Raw genomic sequence first — 21,990 nt, 5'->3', positions numbered from 1 at the left:
AAAATTCCCATGCCGGTCCAACCTTAAACGTCCTAGAAGGTGTATAAATATCATCGTACACATCTGCCAATAAATGTGTAAGAAGTATTATGTCCATAAATATTCCATATATTCATACAATAAGGTTTTTTTTAATGAAACTGTTTTTATTTCGTCGTTCTGGGGTTCAGTCTTAAATGTTATGGACTGATTTCATCCACATAACACTCTCTAAGCCAGCTGTGCTCGTTAGGACCCTCTGACGTAAACCAACAACACCGAAGATGGCGGCCGTGGTCGGTTCCCTCGTTGCGTACGGCAGCGACTCCGATTCAGAAAACGAATCTGAGTCCAACACGAGTTCGGAAAAACTAGACCCCGACGCCGTCGCGCATCTTCAGCCTTTGAAATCTGAGAGAACGGCGAGTTTAGCCGTGCTTAATTCAGCGCCTGAGGTCGCCGTGAAGGTAGCTAGCTAACTCGGCTAGCTCGCTAACGTAAGCTAGCACTAGCTACGTATGGTAGCTCGCTAGCTAGCTAGCTGACTGACTGAGTGAGTGAGTGAGTTAACTGGCCCATAGTTTAGTCACGTAGCGCTAATAACAGCATAACGCAGCTGGCAAGATGTAAGACAACCTTTAAACGGCAAAATACGGTCACTTAAGTTATTATTCCTTGAGCAGTGTTGGATGTAGCTAGCTAGCTAACGGGTTATAAGCTCCCATTGGCCGTTTAGCAATGCTCACACACGTCTTTCCCGTTGCTAGTCCTTTGATATGTGTGGTAAACCTATAAGTCCAGGAGCATTTCCAGCTCTCCGTATGATCAGATATCCCCCTTTCTTCATCTGTGTTTAGGAGTTTTAGATAGGAAGCTTGTGTTGGTTATATGACTACAGCTGTGTAGGAGAATTAGCCAGCTTGCTTGCTAGCTAGCTAAGTTAAATGAGCTATCAACATGTGTATGTGTGTGAACTGCTTCGTGGCTCCTGCTTTGTGTGGCTGGATGTAGAAGGCAGTAACATCAACAGCTAGCTATGTTTTGGGCTGTACAGCTGCCTGGCTTCTCTGCAACGTTAGTGTAAAGGCTAGTGTGTGTAGCTAGCTAGCTGTCCAGCAATAAAATCTGAGACCAGCTTCCTGAAGACTAACTAATAGAGAGTGTGTGTTAACTGTGATGCTTTCTCTACCATCTAGGAGTCAGGGGATTTTGAGAAAGCCAGCCCTGTTTGGATGAGAGGTTTAATAGGCCTTAGCTCTAGTAAACTTTAGGCACTGAACATGTTCTAGCTGGTGGATCATCTTTGGACTTTAACACAGTGTTGCTGTTTTGTTTTCGGGGGGTTTTTGCAGGAAGATGTTGAAACAGGCACACATCTGGATCCCTCACTCAAAGAGGTCAACTACAACCCTACCTATGACACCATGTTTGCACCCGAGGTAGGTTCTGTCATTTGGAACTTGGTTGAGTGTGTGTTTAAAGTTGTTCTTGGCCGTATGAGGGTTGTGAAGAAGCATGTTTTGTTCAAATGGTTTAATCGTGTATCGCAGTTTGGACCAGTTAATCCGTTCAAGTCACAACAAATGGCTGCTCCCAGAAACATGCTGTCTGGATATGCAGAGCCTGCTCATGTCAACGACTTCATGTTCGAACAACAGAGAAGGACGTTTTCTACTTTCGGTAAGGTCAAGCTTGACATGTTAAACAATTGGCACTTGTGACACACGTACAGCATGTTAAACCACACACAGCTAGTTTAATCACTATGGGAAGGCTTTTTCAACAGAATACGATGTTCTGGAGCGGCTGCACATGAACCTATGTTGGGTCTGAGAGGTATAAAGCCTTGAGCATTGAGCTGTGGATCAGCTGATGTACTAAATGTGTGGCCAAATGCAGTCAGAAAACACAGCAGTGTTACAAAATCTAGTTGGAAAGCATTCCCAGAAAAGTAGAGGCTCTTGATTTTGGAAAAAACAATGGTTGGGCAGATGTCCACAAACCTTTGTCTATGTAGTGTACAGTAGTAATTATAGGCAAGTTTGTTCACTCAGTGTCCATCTTTGTATCATCTCTTTTTGTAGGACTGCATCCATAAACAGAAGCCATGTTGAGCATTACTAGAACATTTACATTTATAACTACTAAGCATGGGATACACATTTACTTTAAACCTCATTTTAAGAGCAGGCAATCACTGAATGTGTGCTGTGCCCCTCAGGCTATGCTTTGGACCCATCTGTGGACAGCAGTCAAGTCTCATCAAGCAGCTATATCGGAGCCGTGGATGAGGCAGAGAAAAACAAGGGTAGGAGTCCTATTCTATGCTCATCTGGGTGTGCTACTTGCAAAGTTCCAAGCAGCTGTAAACATCTGCTCCTCTGCCCTCCACAGGTCTGACTGTGTTTGAGGCTGGCCCAAAAAAGGCAGAGAAGAGGAAGAAGGTGAAAGGAGGAGATGCATCTGAGATTGACAGCTTCTTGGGACCTTGGGCCAAATATCAGGATGAGAGGGATGTTTCCAAACCCTCCGAGGTCAGCTCTTGCATATGTTCTTGAAAGGAACTTCTCTGTAGACACATGCTTTGTCATTTCTCGGTTTGATGGCAATATTTTTGATTGACAGGAGGAGCAGAAAGAGTTGGATGAAATCATAGCAAAGAGGCAGAAGAAAGGAAGGAATGAGGAAGAGGCTCCCGCAGAGGAGAAGACCATTCTACACGGTAAGCTGCACAGTCACTTTTCTAAACCATTATGCTTTCTTTTAGGGTGGACCTTTTTTGTCCTAACATGAATTTACGCTGCTCTTGTACGGCTCACCAAAAGACATCTCGATCTGCCAGAGTGACTTTTCCTTTGGTTAAAAGAGCTGTTTCTTTGATTTGTGTCACTACAGTTAAAGACGCATACGACTACCAGGGTCGTTCCTACCTGCACGTTCCGCAGGATGTGGGGATCAACCTACGCTCTGCAGACATACCAGATAAATGCTACCTGCCCAAAAAACAACTGCATGTCTGGACGGGGCATACGAAGGTGAGAGTGGTGTCTTTGAGTGTTGGTTGGTTGATTGACTGTGAGACATGGATAGAGATAGCTTAGACCTCACTCATAATAAGAAAAATAGGGGTTCATGTTTTTGAGAGTGTGAAAGAAATGTATTAAGAACTGGTTTGAGAACCACTGCTGTAGTGTGGTTCTTTTAGTATGTATATGTCTTAATGATTGTCTTAGATGGGTTGTATTAGGAGTAATATAGTAGTAATAAGTTGGTTGCAGAGTTAATTTTCAGAGTTAATCGGCTGGATTTCAGTATTAGATAGCATGCCTGACTGTCTTTTTTTTTTTTTTGCAACACGCTCAAGTTTTACACTGATCAGATGCGAATGTAGAATCCCCAGTCTTCTCCACCTTGTCTAGTACTCTGCAAATTGCTCCAATGAGCAATTAAAAACAGTCCCCTATTCTACTTTGCATGCTATACTCTCATCCTGATTGACTGACTGAGGTGGAAGGCTGTGGAAATGAAAATGCAGTTGGCTCTGAATGCATTTTGCCTCAGAATACGTGCAGCAGACAACTTTTGACCACCAGAACATAATGTAAAATGATTAATCTTATATTGTATATAAATACAGTTAATAAAATCTCTGTAAATATAAATTAAGTAGTCTGAACATTTTGGCTATCAGTAAAGTTATTAATGTTGTTAGAAGAACAAGGTTTGGTTCTTTACTTCTGTGTTCATGCATTGATTTAGAAGACAGTTTCAACACCCAATCCCCCTTTCAATAGCGGTTTGTACCAGTCTTAGCAGCAGTGACCACAACTAAACACATTCTGTAGTTGCCTCACAACACCATACATGAATTTTGGCCTCCTCGTCTTTGCGGAACTGTTACAGCAAAGTTACCATTCTAGGTATTGAACTGACTAGGCCATTCTAAAGGATTAAATTTCTATTTTCTTTGGTCTGGTTCTGTGGTAGACTTACCTGTGTGTTTTGGATCAAGGTTTTGTTCTATGATGCAGCTTCAGCTCTGTCAGAGATGTCCTGACATTGTGTTTTCTCACCTGAAGATTACGTTATTGATACGTTACACGGCCATGTTTTTCCTATACCACTGCCAAAATATATATAAGGAATATAATACTATATTAATTATGTCCTTTTGTGATTAGTCTTTTAACCTGAGATATTCACTTTGTGCCTCTCAGCTTTTTTTTTTTTTTTTTCCCTTGTTCTTCTCCTGTATCAGTGGAGGTGAACGTCTTGATCAGTGACTATCTGTCTTGCCCGCTCGCACTCACTTTGGCAGTTAGCTTGGCCTCGAACCACTGGCCCGTATTTATTAAGTGTCTGAAGCTATTGATCTGAGATTAGTTATTGATTATGCTTTCACTTACTGAAATGTGTCTGCATGCCTTCATTTCTCTCTGCTTTTGTATTGCCCAACCTTCTGAAATATGTTTACAGCTGAAGTCGGGGGAAAAAAAATAATGTTTTGTTAAAGAGCCCTTGAATTAGACTAGGTTTAATTGCACATAAAATATGTCACTTTGTGTTTGCAGGGTGTCAGTGCTATTCGCTTGTTTCCTATGTCTGGTCACCTGCTGCTGTCTTGTTCTATGGACTGCAAGATCAAGGTATGTTTTGTTCAACGCCATAGTGTAGAGCATGCTTACGGATTAATCAAATGCACCTCTGTGGAAAAGAGAATGCTTTGTTCATTTCGTGTTACTTTGTAGGTGGTGAGAGGAAAATTGCCACAAATTGTTTTTCCACCCAGTTGCTCAAAATTGTCCATAATTGATTGTTTGTCAAAATGACTGTCGCTGCTGCAAGTAGAACCACTTCACCATATTGCATGATACAAAATTCCTGTGCACCGATGTCCTCTATTACTGGCATGGGCTTTGTGTGAGGAACAATTTGAACATTTTTTGAACAAGTTGAATTAATGGAAACATCACTAATTATATTATTATTAGATCACAAATTGTGAATCGAGAACACAGCGGACTTCTTTAAAACTCAGCATCACTGGAATTTAGTTTTTGCTCTTTTTTCCCCCCTAATTACAACTTATTTACATTTTAAACCTCAAACTGTGTTTGAAAGAGCCTTGTAGGAGATGGTAAGCTAAGGGGGCTTTTTAAGATGAGCACAAAATGACGACAACAACAAGAGGCTTTTGCATGTAGGGCTTATGTTTAGAGCCCTGTTGCATACAGTTTGTGAAGCAATTCTCTGCACCCAGATCGCTCTGTATTGACAGGCTTGAACAAAGCCTCCCCATGCAGTTGCCACGCAAGATCATGGATCAGATATTAAGCCATCTGGAAGCATTTCTGTTGACAATTGAACACACACTGCTGTCGCCTATAGTACTATAACAAAACAAGCCACAAGAAATATCCATTACAAATCTTGAGACGGAAGTTGGTGGTTGGACGTTTACATACGCTCATCATGGCTTTCAGTGATTTCTTTGAACTGTACATCTTTGATAAAAGATGTATTCACTGGTGCTTTTGGAGCTATTTCAAAGCATCTGCAGACTTCAAAATCAATGGAATGGAAGTGGGAGGTGTAGCCACTTTGCCAAGGTTTGGAGGAAGACCCAAACTATAATCCTCAGCTGAGAAGAAATTGGCTTGAATGGTCAGGAACAACTCAAGAACCACCAATGCAAAGGCCTGCCAGGAGCTGGAAGCTGCTGGACCATCATTGTCACTGTATACAGACTAGTGGGTTTTTTAACGCCATGGACTGAGAGGCTGCTGTCCAATAAAGCCCTTGCTCTGAAATGGACACATTCAAGCTCTACTAAAGTTGACCACTTGGACAAAGAAAAAGCCTTCTGGAGAAATGTTCAGAGGAAGTGGGGTGTTCAATCCCTGTACCAACACTGTACCAACTGTTGCCTGGTGTTGGTAGCATCATGGTCTGGAGCTGTTTCGTTGTCTGTGGAACTGGTAACCTGTACAGAATGGATGGGATAATGAAGGAGGAGGTCTGAATACTTTTGCATAACTCCGGCCCCTAGCTGGTCAGATGAAACTGGTATACGAGTTAATTAACATTGGAGTAACATTAACCTGATGGAAGCCCTGACCTTAACCCTATGGAAAATATGCGGACTGTGCTAAAGTCAGGTTTGTAGTCAAATATCCATCCAGGATTCTGCCAGGAGCTTGTTAATAGCTGCTACCAAACATATCGGGCAAGGTTTGAGGACATTATTGTAAGCCTGATCTTGCCATGGCATTTATGCCCATAATAAGTGTGTGTAAACCTCTGACCACAACTGTAAAGAGCTTTTGGCTGAGGTAACATTCAGTTCGCTTTTGAATATGTATGTTGAAAGCTGCTATAGACTGACTGCTTTTTTGTGTGTACGTTTTAAGCCACATGTCCTCTAGTATGGCTTTATGTGGTGGTGGCCAGGGTTTTATTAACACAGCAATGGTAAAATGCAGATGTTATTCGATCTGTTCAGTCCTTGTAGCTCTTAAAGTTGCATTTATCACTGAAACTCCTATCCTGTAAAAATGCAACCCATTGAGCAGCCTTTATTTTGTTTAGATTTCATGCCATGTTGTTTTTTAAAGATTTGCTTTATGTCTTATAGCTGTGGGAGGTCTACAATGACAGGAGATGCCTACGGACATTCATTGGTAGGACCTCTCTTTACTCACACTGCTTATTCCTTGAGTGTAACTGTTTGTTCCTCAATCCATGCAGTTTTCAGCATATTTGTAGTACAATATTAAAAGCAAATTAGACCTTGTTGTCTTCATTCATAGTTTTCATGACGTACAAAAAGATGCGCTTCAAATAAATCCAGTGATTTGATATTCTTTTATTATTACATTTGCTCTTCAAGGCAAGCAGTTCATCAGTCTGAGGATGAGGAAAACAAAAGGCTCTCAGAACATACGGCCCTGTCTCTCTGAGTCTTGCACTCTTCCTCTCAGCTCTGTTTATTGAACGTTGTCAGAAACGACTGGAGGCTTTCGCTTGCCTTAGTCAGGGTTTTCTAGGCAGAGAAGAGCAAAGGTAATGTGAGAGGAATCTTATTCAAGTGTTTAAGGGGCATTTGGACAGTTTGGACGAGTGGAAATGGGCTTTTTCCACTGGACTGATTTAGCTTTTCAAGATGCCATGTATTATTCAAGAGTTAGAGGGCAAAGGGGGGGAGGGAGAGACAGGTCTCGCACACACACATCTGAAAAGTGGAGTTCAAATGGATGGATGGACAGTAAAGAGTGAGGGAGAATTCCTTATTTGAGACTTTATGATTCTAAATGCCTCTGTGAAATATGATATTTCACCACTTCCCATTTATATTAATTGGTTGCCCCGAACTTTCCTTCATAGGAAATTCGCTCATGCTGTTCCTTTTAATACAAGCTCTTTTAAAGGTACTACTTATGTCCATTACTGTCTCTGTGTAATTGCTGTGAAAATGGATCTGCAGTTTCTGCTCTGTGCCTGGCATTTTGTCTCACTTCCATGCGGTAAGTGGGAGAGGGAAGGCACATAAGTCTTTTAAGGTGCTAAATCTGTCCTTAACACATCTCAGCATCCTCCCAAAGCCTCAGCGGTACCTGCAGGCCTGCTTGCTGGAGGCATCATTAACGAGCGCTGCTGCCTACCACCTGCCAGAATATCTATGGGTTACCGCTATTGCCCTGGTTACAGCCGGCAGGCCGTCAGAAACATCCCGAAACCAGTGTCTTTTAACTGCTGTCACTGGCCGCTTTTAATGTACAGAGGGATAAGGAGAGATCGTCTCTCTCTCTCTCTGTCCCTTTCAAACGAAACTCCTCAGATTATCTGTTTCTTTTTCATGTCCTTTACATTTACTTGAATGTAATGTAGTAAAACAATGAAGCAAGGACAGTTCTTTTCATCTTCCCTTTAGAGAATTGACAATTCTCTCACTCTTGCTTTCTCCCTAACTGGATTATCCTCCTCTCTCTTGCAGGTCACAGTAAGGCAGTGCGGGATATCTGTTTCAATAACTCCGGCACTCAGTTTCTCAGCGCTGCTTATGATCGCTATCTGAAATTGTGGGATTCAGAGACGGGTGAGTGACACGCACACACGAACCGGCTCGCACACTCCAGTTTCAAGGGGTAAATGTTTTGCATGCCTCACTAGGTTTCTGCAAGGCTTTTCAGGAGTCGGAATTTATCTGCAATCATGTTCTGAAGAGCTGCAGTCCAGTATTAAAGGGGAAAGGAGCTGCTTATGAAACCAGTGTAGTCTGTCCAACTCAAATCCAACAAAGGAAACACAAAATAGCAGAGGTCTCTGACCAAATGACCAATAGCATGTTCATGTTGGACGCTATATTACCAAAATAAGTAGACAGCTTCTGTATGTGTGGATTGCTTACTTCAGTGTTTTGGTCAGTATTGATTTTCACCTATTCTATAGTGCAACAGGCATATTTTCACTTCTGTCCAGATGCAGTCGACCCACTCTCTGCTCCTCCACCAGGGGGAGACATAGACACAGGGCAAGCAGGGCTGATTCCAGATCAGCTCTGTTAAAGCAGCTTGCGCTGTAGTCACGTCATTACTTTCATTAGTGCAGTTCTGTGCTCCAGGCATGTTTGCTTGACATGGCTTGATCTTTCTCCTCTGTGTTCAGGTCAGTGCATCTCCCGGTTCACGAACAGAAAAGTTCCCTACTGTGTAAAGTTCAATCCAGATGAAGACAAACAAAACCTGTTTGTAGCTGGAATGTCCGACAAAAAGATTGTGCAGGTAAGTATGTGTGTGCATGCATCAGAGAAAGACATTGACACCCCCTCTCCAACAATCACACACAACCTCACACCCAAGAGGGGGTCATGGTAACCCTCAGTACATCTGAAGATAGGACCTTATTTCATGGATAATGGTTTCTAGAAGAGAGAGGGAGAGCGGTGTGTGTGTGTATATATCTCCTGTGGAGAAAGTGTAAGGGATGGGTAGATCCACATGAGGTTGGTAGATCTATCTCCTCCATAAACTACCTGCCCTGCAGGAGTCAGAGAGAGGAAGTGTAAACCAAGTCCTTTTACATCCTTCAGCTCTGATTGTACCAAGACTAAAGGAGCACGTCTTCTACTCTTTCCCCCTTTCTTCTTGTCTCTTTTGCTCCCACACCACACAATCAACCACTTCTGAACATAAGCAATTTCAGATTTGGTGTGCTAAACACTGTTGCTGTCACTATTTTCCCTCCTAGTGGGACATCCGCTCTGGGGAGGTGGTTCAGGAGTATGACCGTCACTTGGGAGCCGTCAACACAATCACATTTGTGGATGAGAACCGACGCTTTGTCAGCACCTCCGACGATAAGAGTCTGCGTGTGTGGGAATGGTGAGTAGGGCAAGTGCAGTCACATTACCAGATGGAAGGAAAAAAAAATCATATCGATTTCTATTCCCTTGTTGTACACGACCGTATTAAAAGGTAATGCCTGGCTGCTGTATAAGCCATGCCCCAGAAGGGTAGCCAGTGTGGGTGGATTAGGGTGGAATCCGATATTTTTCAAGATGGCTTAAGACAACTTTTTCTTTTCCCAGACCAATATTTTGAGACTGAAAATTTGAGTAGTGATAGATATGAGTCTTTATGTATTGCATTGTATGCTTTGAAATGAACAGTTGTTAGTTTAACACTCTACTGCACCACAACAGTATGCTATTTCAGGCTACATTTTTTCCAAGATTAGATGGATATATATAAATTCCCCCTTCCTTCTCATATCTGATCCATCATTGTCCAGTGATATCTGTCTGATACCAACTCCCACCGATACCAATATTCCACCTCTAAATGTTAACATGCAGTACATCAGCCAGAGCAATTGTGTGGAGTCTTGACTGGTTTGGCTTCTCAGCAATTGCAGTTCATCCAGTGAGACAGTGGTGCTTTAATAGCTGCATCTCGTAGAGAAAGTATGATTCACCCAGTCAGTGTGTCTGAGTGAACAATAGGACAGATCTGAGACACATGAGGCTCAACTTAATGTCTCTACAAGGCTGTACAAGGTTCAGCCATCTGGCATGCTGTGTGGGCATTTCTTTAAAGGCTATGTATAGAGCTTTTTCCAGTGCAGTTGAATAGTTGTGGTTTATTTATTTTTGTTTTTTGTTTTTTTTCTCCTCCTCCTATTTTTTTTATTTTTATTATTTAACTTTGTTTCCGGCTGGAGAGAGAAACGAGAGAGACTGTTTTTCTTTTGCAATGTGCCAATCACTGGGACACCTGGGATATTTTCAGAAATGAGTGTGTTCCCTAGGTAAATAAGCTCGGATCAGCCTCTCACACACAGACACTAGATAATGAATATTTAAATTTGAGTTGCTGTTTTGTAGTAGGTTTTGGCAGCTCTCTGGAGGGCTTGTGTTTTTGAATTGCATTCCTAGAAGCTTTTGGTATCTTTTTCTTCCAATTTGCACATTAGCTTTGTGTACCGCTGCTAAAGAAGATTCAAGCGCACAGCAGGTTTGTACAGTGGCTAAAGCTGAAGAACAGAAATGGGGCTGCATGATGTGAACGTCAATTCTAAGTTTTGATGCTTAATAAATTAGTTTGAGACTAGTAGCTACTTACGTTACTTTAGGTAAAACCATCCTCATATCCATATATACAGACATGTGAAAAGGAGAGAATCAGAGCATAATAATTAAACATCTGCTTATTAACAATAAGTAGCAATAACTAGTGATGGTGGTTTTCTGTAGGACTATATCCGTCTCTCTCATCGTTTTGGAGGATTTTTGGCCCACTCTTCTTTACAATGTTGCTCCGGTACATTGAGGTTTGTGGGAATTTGTTTATGTACGTCTCTCTTAAGGTCCTGCCACAGAATTTCATTTAGGCTGAGGTCTGGACTTTGACTAGGCCATTGCAACATCTTGAGTCTTTTCTTTTTCAGCCATTCTGTTGTAGATTTGCTGCTGGGATCATTGTCCTGTTGTATGGCCCAAATTCAGCCAAGCTTTAGCTGTTGGATAGATGGCCTCAAATTTGAATTCTTTGTTATGGAGAGTTCATGGTTGACTGCAAGGTGCCCAGATCCTGTGGCTGCAAAACAAGCCCAAATCACGCCATCGTGCCTGACCATAAGTATGGGGAGTTTGTGCTGATATGCTGAGGTTTTCTGCAGACGTGGCACTGTGTAGAATGGCCAAACATCTCCACTTTGGTCTCATCTGTCCACAGGACATTGTTCCAGAGGTCTTGTGGTTTGTTCAGATGCAAACTTCAATCTGTTCTGAACTTGAATATTTAACATGCTCAAGCCTGTAGAGTTTCTCTGAGCATTTCTCAGTCTGACCTTGGGGTGAATTTGCTGGCACGTTCACTCCTCGGAAGATTGGCAATCATCTAGAATGTTTTCCATGTGTAAATAGTCTTTCTCACCGTGGAATGATGGACTTCAGATTGTTTGGAAACAGCCTTCTAACCCCTCACAGGTTGATGGCCAATCCCTCTGCTTTAATGGAGGTGTTCACGCTTCGCTTAATCAAGAGCTTTGGATTAGCAGCACTTGTCTGCTACCTACTCTATTCATTCTTATGGAAGCAGTATAAGTAAAAAATTTTTCACACACTGCTTCTGCATTTTGTTCTCCTAGTTTTTAAATAAAGACATGGTGGAATTTGTATTTGTCATTTGAATTTGTCATCAGGTTGTATGTGCCTAATTTTATGGCCTTCTAAAGGCTATGTTTTTCAGCATACCTAATGGGTAGGGTGGGAATAACCACTTTTGGCTCAGGTGACATTAGCGAGACATGGCTGGACTGTATTAGTTGATGAAAGGTGTTCATTATAGAGGTTAACTGGTTCTCTATGGCGTGCCGACTGCTCTGTACCATTTGTTGGTTTCACAGTTTCTTTTAGGCATCATTGGCCTGTGAAGCACCACTGTTATGCTGTCGGGATGCACTTAATGTGTCTCTGTTCACCTTCATGATGGCAGCTGTAAAACATCTGCCTATTATCGTGACCTTTTGGACATCAGTCATATCCCATCCTTTGCTCATGACGATCGCTTTACTACAACTGACTGGTGTGCTTGCTTATTTGTACATGCAGCAAATTAAATACAATGCACTTATACATGCATTTATTAACAGCTCCTAACAGTGATGCAGGCTTGTTGTGAAAGTAGCTGCTTTACAAATTGTTACATGCTAGAAAGGATGGCTTATAAAATTGTTTTTAGATTGAATGTATTGTATGTCTGTACCAGACTGGCTTATTGATGAAGGCTCTCGTCTCAGAAGGTAATTTTAAAATTAAAAAGTGAAACCAGGAATTTTCATTATTGTGACCTTGACTACTAAATAGATGTTGACAGAAGCCACAAAGTATGCTAAGTTGGTTATACATAATGCACATTTGGTTCAGTTGAGACCGCAGGGTTTAATGGTGTACAGGGCAGGGAGTTTTAGTGCACCTTTTTGAAGACTTTACCGAGGAAATGAGCTGGAATGCTTGCCCTTGCCGGATGCCAGTACAGGGTTTTGCTGCCCTACTACAGATGCCACCTAGCTCAATGCTCACGCAGACACTGAGTGTGTGTGCGTGTGTGTGATGGAGTGCGTGGGCTTGAGGGTGTTTGTTCTCTATTTTCCCACGAAAGCTGCTCAGATGGAGGGATTTGAGAGATCAGCAGCCAGAGAGCAGATGAAAATATGCAGAGAAGGGAACAAAGCAAGCACTAAGAAAAGAAAGGGAGATCTAAAAGCAGTGGAGGGAGGAGAGGCGGTAGATGATGAAAAGGACTGGAGGCATATGAGGGAGAGGAAGAGCTAGATGGACTGAACACCATGTTTAGAGGAATTGGGGGAAGAAGTCAGTTTGGTATTGGTAGTAAACTGTTCTTTCTCACACTCTCTCTCAATCACACACACACTGTATTGTCTCTTGTGTGCTTGCTCACTCTTGGCCCCCACCCCCTGTTAAGAGTTATTTTTGGCTGGTAGTCTTGTCTAAAGGGATTTGTCCTTTGTGTTCAGTGTCTAGGATCGCTCAGGTTTCAGTGCTGCCCCATTTTACAGGCCTTCTCACCCCGAGTCCACTGAAGCCCTCCAGCTGTGTGTGTGAAAGAGAGAGAGAGAGAGAGAGAGAGAGAGAGAGAGAGAGAGAAAAGAGAGCGTTCGGTGCAGTGGAAAAAGGTAGACATTTGTCTGCAGTGAAATATAATGGTGTTTTTGTTTGGTGAAGTGAATGGACTTTGAATCACTTACACACATACAGACCTCGATTTCCCATTTCAAGCTCCAGAGCTATTGGATGAATGAAGAGAAGGTGCTTGCTTGCAGTAATTTCATAGCCAGGCCTTTAAAAAAAAAAAAAAAAAAGAACTCTGGATTTACAATATTCAGCACTGTGTTGTGCTCATTGTGTCCAAATGTTTGTAGACACCCCTTATAATAAATGCATTTGTCTACTTTTTAGTTGCACTCATAGCCTATTGACTCAGATGTGCAAATGCACACAGCTTGTCTAGACCCTGTAAAGACGAGTAGGGCTTGTAAACCTGGAGCAGATAACACCCCCCAACACCCCCCAACACCCCCCCCCCACACACACACACCAATCATCGAGCTGTGGAGCCGTGTTCTCTGGAATAATAGATGGTGCTCCATCCTGTATGTTTGGGATTAATTGTGAGGTGGGGTGGTGATCATCTAATATCCTGACCTCACTTACACTCTTGTTGAAGAACGTGAATCTGATTTTGGAATAACCAGTAAATGAACAGGTGTCCCAATACTTTTGTCTATGTTTTGTATATTGTCCTTATCCATATCACAGTAAACTAATCTCATCTAATCAAATCAAGGTATTCATACCTTCCAAATACAGAAATTTTTTTCGGTCACAAAATAGAGCAGCTATTTGAGGAATGTCCATTATCCAATTTTCAGATGTTTCTGTTGTTGCTTGGCTGTGCAGATGTTTGAAATCGCATGCCTCAGAATATATCAGTACATCGTAGGATAATTAAATCAACAACATATTTGCTTATGTTCACAAATTAGTTAATTTCCTGTGATTTACCCTCCTGGGATTTCTACTCTGGCTTGTGTTCACACTTCCCTATTTGAAGGCTGGTTTAAAAATATATAATAGCAACTACTCCAATAAAGAATTGTGGGGGCTGAATTGAACTCACAGAGGCACACACTGTGTGAGTGGGAGCACTAAGCTTATACAAGGAGGAAGACTGGACTGCAGGCGTTTATATACACAGAGGAAGACTGGAAGCAAAACCTTGCAGCTCTTGGTCCTCTCTAACCTATATCTCTAAGCTGCAGCCACACACCGTTAGAAAGTAGTCAAAGCTGGACCTATTCTAGACTGACACTTTCTTGATGCTTCTTTCTAAAATGTGGCAGTCACTACCTGTGCAGCTCAAATAGGTGGCTGTGATGACATGTCTGTCATAACCTATTACTGAGAACCTTGCTGGACTGTCTTAAATGAAATTCGTTGCTGACCAGTGCTGGATATCATTTAAAAGTCTGATGTGTGGACTGATTCTGACAGTGAAGGTGATATTTCAGTATCAAATAATTGTTTGTTGACACACAAGCTCTGCCCACATCTCTTTGCTGTGGTGTTGGCCGTCACTGTCGTCTGCAGGTGGTGCGTTGAAGGTGCCGTCACTGGTATGGGGCATCACGTGCCATGTGGGGAGATTACATACAGGTTGGGTAATTGGCAGTCCAAATTAGGGAGCAAAGGGGAGGAAAAGAAATCCATGATTTGGTCCCTCTGATTGTCTGTTAAACTCTTGATTCAGTGTTGATGCAAATCAGAAGGGGAAAACGGTCTCCTCTCAGTATAACTGGTGCTCTTTTATGCATGCGCTGTCATTACAAGCAGGACAACCAATTCACAAACCTGGGCTTTTCTGAAAATTAGAATCACCACAGATGGCGAAGTACAGCTTTTTGGCTTGAACATCATACGTCTAGATAAACAGCACACACTGTTCTGATCCTCGCAAGAACATTTTAAATGAGCTTTGCTGTTGAAATGTTCACCAGCTAAGAACCCAGGAGTTACTTTGGTACTGTTCTGTAATTCTGCCTAAAATAAGTGACATTAACACAAACGTCTGTATCGCTTGCCTCTGCAAGCTTGCAGAAAGCACAAGCCCCAGTGAATTTCCATACCTAGATCTTACAGCAGACTGGCTGTTGCCCAGAAGATTAGTGTTGAACTGCTTCAGCTAGTTTTCATGCAGGCCCCCTCCACTGGAGTAGGACGGTCCTGAGGTGAGGCTGACTGTCTGTATTAGTGAGTTCCACTCTAGATTGTTTAGTCAGCACAGCTACTGCTGGCTTTCACAGTGCCAGCAAAGTGCTCAAATTTGCTCCTTTAAAAAAAATAAATAAATAAATAAATAAATAAAAAAAATATATATATATATATATATATATATATATATATATATATATATATATATATATATATATATATATATATATAAAGATGCGAGCAGATTTTTAAAGCATGAGCATAAATGTAAGAACAAATTTTGACCCATGTTATTCACCATTTTTTATTACGTAAATGACAACAGGCAGTTTGTTTATACATTGAGGGGCCCACTGTAAAAAGCAAGGACATTTACTCCCTGTAAAAATTCTGACAGGAATTCCCCCACATCAGAGTAGCAAATAATTAGCAGATGTGTGGTTATGCATCATGCATTATTTATTATATGTTTAAAATTTTGCTCTATTTGGGTTATCAGCTGCCTCTTTTTAAACGGTACATTTCACTGTGTTATAATATGGTGTGTGACATTTCAGTTTATTAACCTTATTTGAATTGTGGGCAAACTGAAGAGCCTGTCTAGCTAGCTTCTAGTAAAGGTGCTAGTCAGAATTGGAAAAATTGCTATTTGGAACTGATGACTTGTTTGATGATTGTGTATAGTATAGTGTATATAGTCTGTGACTAGGCTTAAAACTAGCTTATTATTCAGATTTTGTGTTCCACATTAAAGGATGCTGGTGTTACATCACTCTTTAGTCTGAATGTCGGGTAATAAGAATGTAACAGCTGCACATTTTAAGGTGGAACAGAAAATTCAAATAAGCCAACCTAAGCTTCAAGCCCACCATTCTGTCTCTATGCTTTGTGTGGGTTACTCCTCTACCCAATATAATTATATAATTATACTTCACACTAAAAAGAAAGAAATGCGGTAGGCCTCTCTTCTGGGTCATTTTCGAGACCATTTATGTTCAGATATTTGATAATTACATGTTTTTGAGTTTACAGATCCTAAAATGGACCTTGGACCTTCCTAAAATTGCTTTGGCTTCTGCCTTTTATTCAGTCTTTAAAACACCACAGCTGACGAACAATAAAGAAGGCGGCTTATGTAAAGTTTGTGCTCAGATTTATCTGAGGTGCATCTGTGGTGCAACTCTTTGGCAAAAAGATTCGCCATGTTCTGTCTGCTCATGTTCTCATTTGGTATAATTCATCTGTCTGCGAACACAGTATTGGTGTCAAACAAAGGAAAAAGGGAGATGCAAAAGGAACATTCAGTACTTTTGACCTGCTGTTATTCAAACTGGTTCTTATCACAGAGAAGCCATGTTTGTGTACACACTTTACGGTCACAGTTAGTCATGGTCTATTATGAGACAGTCACCTCCACGTTGGCTTTTCCAAAGTATAGATTCACATTTCCATCTACAAGCTATAGTGTATCAAACCTGAGTGGCTCTCTGCATATTTAAGCCACCTGCAACAAAATCGAGCAGCCATTACATTTCAGCCTAACCCAGGGACATGAACTTCACAGCACTGGTATATTAGCTTTGCTTTTTATTCCCCTTCCTGGCTACAGTTCCTAAAGAGAATCCTATGGCAACCACAGTCTTAACACCGATAGCTAAGGGAAAGTATTTTTCTCTTAAGCACCTCAACCCTCCTCACACAAAAATAAAGGTCTGTTCCGTAGGATAAAGTACTTATTCAAAAGTAATGTTTAAGGAAATTGATCGTTTATTATGTTGAACTAAATGCATGTGTGGTTGGTTATGGTCACGTTCCCCATAAGTTTTTTAGAATCTAGAATGAATTTAGAATGGAGGGACAAAATTCAAACACAAATTGTCTTAATATTGTTATTTATATTGTGTTTTTTTTTTTTTATATATGATAATCAAGCTGTGAAAATGTCCAACCCAGGACCCCTAGTTTCTTGACTGCTTGTTTTTAATTATTTTGTTCTGGGGTTTTTTTGTTTTTTTTAGGGACATTCCTGTGGACTTCAAATACATTGCAGAGCCCAGTATGCATTCAATGCCTGCAGTGACTCTTTCACCCAACGGTTAGTGTTCAAACATCACTTGGCCTGTGGCCTGTGCCCCACACACACACACACACACCACATCCTTTATTAAATGCTTTGTGACTTGTACTCCCTAACGTGAGCATTTGTGCATGTTTTGCCTTTTAACTGTTATTCTCTCTATATTTCCTCTAGCGTCCCTGTGGGGCATGTTCACGTTTGTTCTTACACATATTATTTCCTTCCTGCTGGTGAATAATTTATGAAAAGATTTGCGAGTCATTGAGAGAAATGACTGTTCATTCACAGAGGGGCAAAATGCAGAAAGACAAAATGGCAAAGTGTTGTCACTTTCTGTCTTTTGTGTGATTTTTTTTTTTTTTTTTTTTTGTCTTTTGTGCGATTTCTGTTTCTCTCAACAGCAGTACAGAAAGATGGATGGGTTGGAGTAAATAGCCTCTCTCCTCGTCTTTGTTGGTATTTTGCAGCAGCAATGTCAAACACTATGGGTGGTAAAATAGGAGGTTGAGTGTAGGGTATGAGCTGCAGTGACCATTTGTCCCACTCCTTTTTCAGTAAGTGGTGTGCGTGTGTAAGAACGCGAGAGAGCACACTGAAAGAGTGCAGCTTGTATTCAGAATGTTTTGCTTTTTGGAGGAAGGGGGTTGGGGGGGGGGGGCTTGAGTGAGTTTTAAATGATTATCTAACGAATTTGTGTGTGTGTGACTCATACAAACAGCACAAGGAGCCTCCGTCAGACAAGTACTCAGAGATGAAAGCTGGCACGATGCAGCTCAAGTACGTGCTTCAGCTGATCAAAGGGATCACGGCTTGAGAAGCAAACAGTTGCTTTTGTTCATGCTGACTGTTTCATGTATGTTTGGACAGGTGAAATACGTTAGGTTCCTCCTGTCCTCTCATGCAATTTATTTAGAGACGTTCGTTTTGTGACTGTTAATCCTTTTACTTGATATGGCAGACATTTCTGAAAGTGCTGTTCTGCAGTTTGCTGGCTTGCCCGACCACGTCAGATACTTGACTATTACTGTGATTGTTGAAATGGTTATTTTCTGCACTTCTCAAATGTGTGATTTAGATATGGGGTTCTCTCTCTTATAGGGAAATGGCTAGCTTGTCAATCCATGGATAATCAGATCCTTATTTTTGGGGCTCAGAACCGATTCAGGCTGAACAAGAAGAAAATCTTCAAGGGTCACATGGTGGCTGGATACGCCTGCCAGGTGGACTTTTCTCCAGATATGAGGTAAGTGTTTTCCTCAGATGCAGGCTCAGAAAATGATGGAAAAGAGAAAAATTGACCAGTAAATGAAGCAGTAAAATGTTTGTGTGGAAACCTGAATGTCAGAAATCCTTTTTAAAAAAAGCTAAGAAGATGGAAAGATGACGTTCTCTCCCAATCTTCACACCGCTACAGTAATGATCAGTGAGTCATAGATATAGCTCTGTATACTTCCTGCATAGTGGATTCTATGTTGGAGAGCTCTCCAGACTCTACAGCAGCAAAGCAGCCCCAGACCATGACATCTCCACCTCCACCATGCTTCACAGCAAGACTTGAAATCTGCTACAAATCATTTGGTCTGCTCTTGGGCTGAACTTGTTCGGGCGGCCTGATCTGGCCATGTTGGCAGTTGTTTCAAAGGTTCTCCACTTGTAATATTTTTAGCAGACAGTGGAATGGCTGCAAACCGTTCTGAGATCTTTTTAACCCCCTTCCCAGACTCCTGCACATCCACAACCTTCTTTCTGAAGGTGTCTGAGCTATTTCGCCATGTTAATGCCTCTCACTTCAACAATCATAAGCAAAGCAAATTAAATGTCTGAGGTTTAAATAAGTCAGACACCTCCGAAATCCACCTGATTTTGAGTAGTAATACTTAATGTGGGGTGTGTTTTCCCCTCCCCCCCTCAACCTCACGTTTATAAAATGTGAAAATTGCATTTATATATAGCTTAACAGCTGAGCTGAGAGAGGCTCTATACAAGCCGGTTTTCTCTATAGTCAGAACCTAACACCCTTTGAGCATACATACTGTTCTCTGCACCCACCTGGGGAAATTAATCCGGCTCATTACTTGGAGCTAATTATTATTACCCCTGTTCTCTGACCTGAGATTTTCCCCATAGCATTTTCCTCCATTCAAGCTGTACTTTTCATAGGCCTTACATTAATATGTGTGGTCAGATCATTCGAGACAAATCTTAATACCAGACATGAACAGGCCCTAAACTGGCATCTTCATCTATCGCAGTGTGCCCTGTGTACATGGAGGCGTTGTTATTGAGGTGTTGGACAATGCACGACTGGCTGAAATGTGGGTGATGTTCATTTTTATGTAAATAAACAGTGCAAGGAAACACAGTGGGCAATATCAAGGTCAGCAAAGAAACTGAGGTCACGTCCATATATTGTGCGAACAGTCGATAACGTAATTCTCCTGACAGGCCTACCCTAAATAGGTCTCATGTATGTGTATTATGATGAGAGGTGTACGATATGACTTTCAGCATAAACCTGAGATGTTATCGTGATTAACAATATGAATAACATGGATAGTCAGAACTCAAACACAGAACTGCATTTTTCCACTTCAAAGAGAACATAAATAGACCTGTATGACTGAATGTTGTGCAGAATACAAATCATTGTACTAAAAGGTTTCCATAGCAGGTTTTTAAATCTGTCCTTTTGTCTGTATGTCTGAATATCATGATGCATTTATGCTCCTAAATACAATATCATTATGTACTCCCCTCTTTAAACTCTCTAGTTACGTGGTGTCGGGTGACGCTGATGGAAAGCTGAATATCTGGGACTGGAAGACCACCAAGCTGTACCACCGAATCAAAGCGCACGATAAAGTGTGCATCAGCGCTCTCTGGCATCCTCACGAAACCTCCAAGGTCATCACCTGCGGCTGGGACGGACAGATCAAACTGTGGGACTGAAAAAAGACCGAAAGGGATAGAGAGCCAGAACAGCATCTTTTTGCCAGCTCATCATCTTTAATGCTCGGCGTTGTATCGTACTTGTCCAGCAGTCCTTTTGTTCTCCCTCGGCATGGCCTTCTCAGGATGTTTGATATTGGCTTTTGCTCGTTTTTTCGTACAAAGACTAAGGTTTTAAAGGTTATGGACTGGCATCCAGTCCCAACTTGTAGTTTATTTTTTACTCTCCCTTCCACTTCAGAGACTCTGAGCTTGAAGATCTTCTTTCCTGAGGAGTTCATGTCTAATCCTGATTGAACACATCGGATCCATATAATGAGTTCACCTAATTATTTGCTTAGATTTGGGCTGGCGCTGAATTCTGCCGGAGAGTAGATCTCCAGGAGCAGGGTTGCTGGCCACTGCACTACTGTATTGTACAGTAGCAGTGGAGGATAGGCATTTGTGGTTTTCGTTGCATTGTTAATGAGGAGTTACGAAAGCAGTGTTTATCGGTTTTAACATGCTTCTTCAGATTGTCATCAGATTGACTCTTTCTCCAGATAATAAAACATTTTTGTACATTTTCCATTGATTTGTGTGTAGTTATTGCTGATATCTGAACTAGAGAAAGGCCTCAGCTGAATAATATATTTAATTTTATTATTATTTAGTATTATTTTTTTAATTATTATTTTTTGACTTGCAGTTTGAGTCAGCATATGAGTTCAGCTCTGGGTCACCCATGTTAAACAGTGCGTAGCTGGATGATTCGCTATGGTAAATTCTTCTTGGGTTAGATGCAATTCTTCAAATAATTTTAAGCATCCTAATAATACAATTTCTATATTAAATTCTTACATTTATTACAGTACATTTTAGAATATGAAAAATGAATGGAAAAATTGATTTAATTGTGCCTAAGCAGACTAAGACACTTGCACTATGGCCCAAGGATTGCGGCTTGGCCATCAACACCCGGAACCTGAGAACACAATAGGCCATGCACACTCTGGTTGGGTAGATGCTGCTCTCTCTTTCCCCTTTTTGCTCCCATTGCGTTGCTGGCCGGCACAGGCGTCAGTTGGCTGATGTATCGGAGCTAGGGATCCTGTTCTTCCCTCCAGCCTCGTTAGCTACTTGGTGATGATGCATTAGCAGCAGTTTGAAACGAGGCGGTGGCTAATTTCACATGTATTGGAGGAGGCATGTGCTTGTCTTCGCCCTGTTAGTATAGGGAGTATTGCTAGTGATAGGGAAGTCGTAGTGAGCGAGTGAGTGAATGGGTGGGTTAACTGGCTCAGCTACAATTAGGGAGGAAATTGGGTGAAAATAAATGCAATTTAAATACTGCAGAAGTTGGTCAGAAGTTTAGACACCTACCAAGGATATGAATGTCATAGCAACAGTGGAATTTATTAACCTGCTCTTTTGTAATGTTGTAGGAAGAACACAAGAAGTTGCATCTGTAATATAGGAACGTTTGGTGCAGAACATATACATGCAGAACATCTTATATTGGGTTGCATGTCAGTTGGCAAGCTGCACCTTGACTGGAAGCTTTTGGTAACAATCAACAAGCTTCTGGAAGAATTCTGAGTATGAATTGAATATTTGACCACTCTTCTTGACAGGCTTGCTGTGCAAATGTTGGTTTTGTGCCGCAGACATGCCTTTTAGCACTGTATGTATCTTTCCAGTAGGTTTGAGGTCAGGG

At 41.5% G+C, this 21,990-nt stretch overlaps 1 protein-coding gene across 1 annotated transcript; it reads left to right on the top strand.

The window, feature by feature from the left end:
- Nucleotides 1-260: 260 nt before the first annotated feature.
- On the top strand, nucleotides 261-20,860 carry cdc40 (cell division cycle 40 homolog (S. cerevisiae)). Its single transcript, XM_072679163.1, has 15 exons — nucleotides 261-446; nucleotides 1,332-1,418; nucleotides 1,530-1,659; nucleotides 2,201-2,287; nucleotides 2,374-2,513; nucleotides 2,605-2,701; nucleotides 2,875-3,014; nucleotides 4,551-4,625; nucleotides 6,614-6,659; nucleotides 7,973-8,074; nucleotides 8,644-8,759; nucleotides 9,226-9,359; nucleotides 17,287-17,363; nucleotides 18,444-18,588; nucleotides 20,117-20,860. The coding sequence occupies exons 1-15, from the start codon at nucleotides 264-266 to the stop codon at nucleotides 20,292-20,294; spliced, it is 1,737 nt and encodes a 578-aa protein (XP_072535264.1). The 5' UTR covers nucleotides 261-263; the 3' UTR covers nucleotides 20,295-20,860.
- Nucleotides 20,861-21,990: the final 1,130 nt, after the last annotated feature.

The sequence above is a fragment of the Salminus brasiliensis genome, chromosome 1, assembly GCF_030463535.1.
Source record: "Salminus brasiliensis chromosome 1, fSalBra1.hap2, whole genome shotgun sequence".
In the NCBI taxonomy this organism is placed as follows: Eukaryota; Metazoa; Chordata; class Actinopteri; order Characiformes; family Bryconidae; genus Salminus; species Salminus brasiliensis.
Note: the sequence above shows the minus strand (reverse complement) of the source record. Positions and strands in the feature narration are given on the sequence as shown.

What these genes read in the sequence shown, in the direction of transcription:
- cdc40 (XM_072679163.1), top strand. Translation starts at nt 264, where the DNA reads ATGGCGGCCGTGGTCGGTTCCCTCGTTGCGTACGGCAGCGACTCCGAT. An exon ending in ACACCATGTTTGCACCCGAG is followed by an intron (nt 1,419 to 1,529) that starts GTAGGTTCTGTC and finishes CGTGTATCGCAG; the next exon opens with TTTGGACCAGTTAATCCGTT. An exon ending in AAGGACGTTTTCTACTTTCG is followed by an intron (nt 1,660 to 2,200) that starts GTAAGGTCAAGC and finishes TGTGCCCCTCAG; the next exon opens with GCTATGCTTTGGACCCATCT.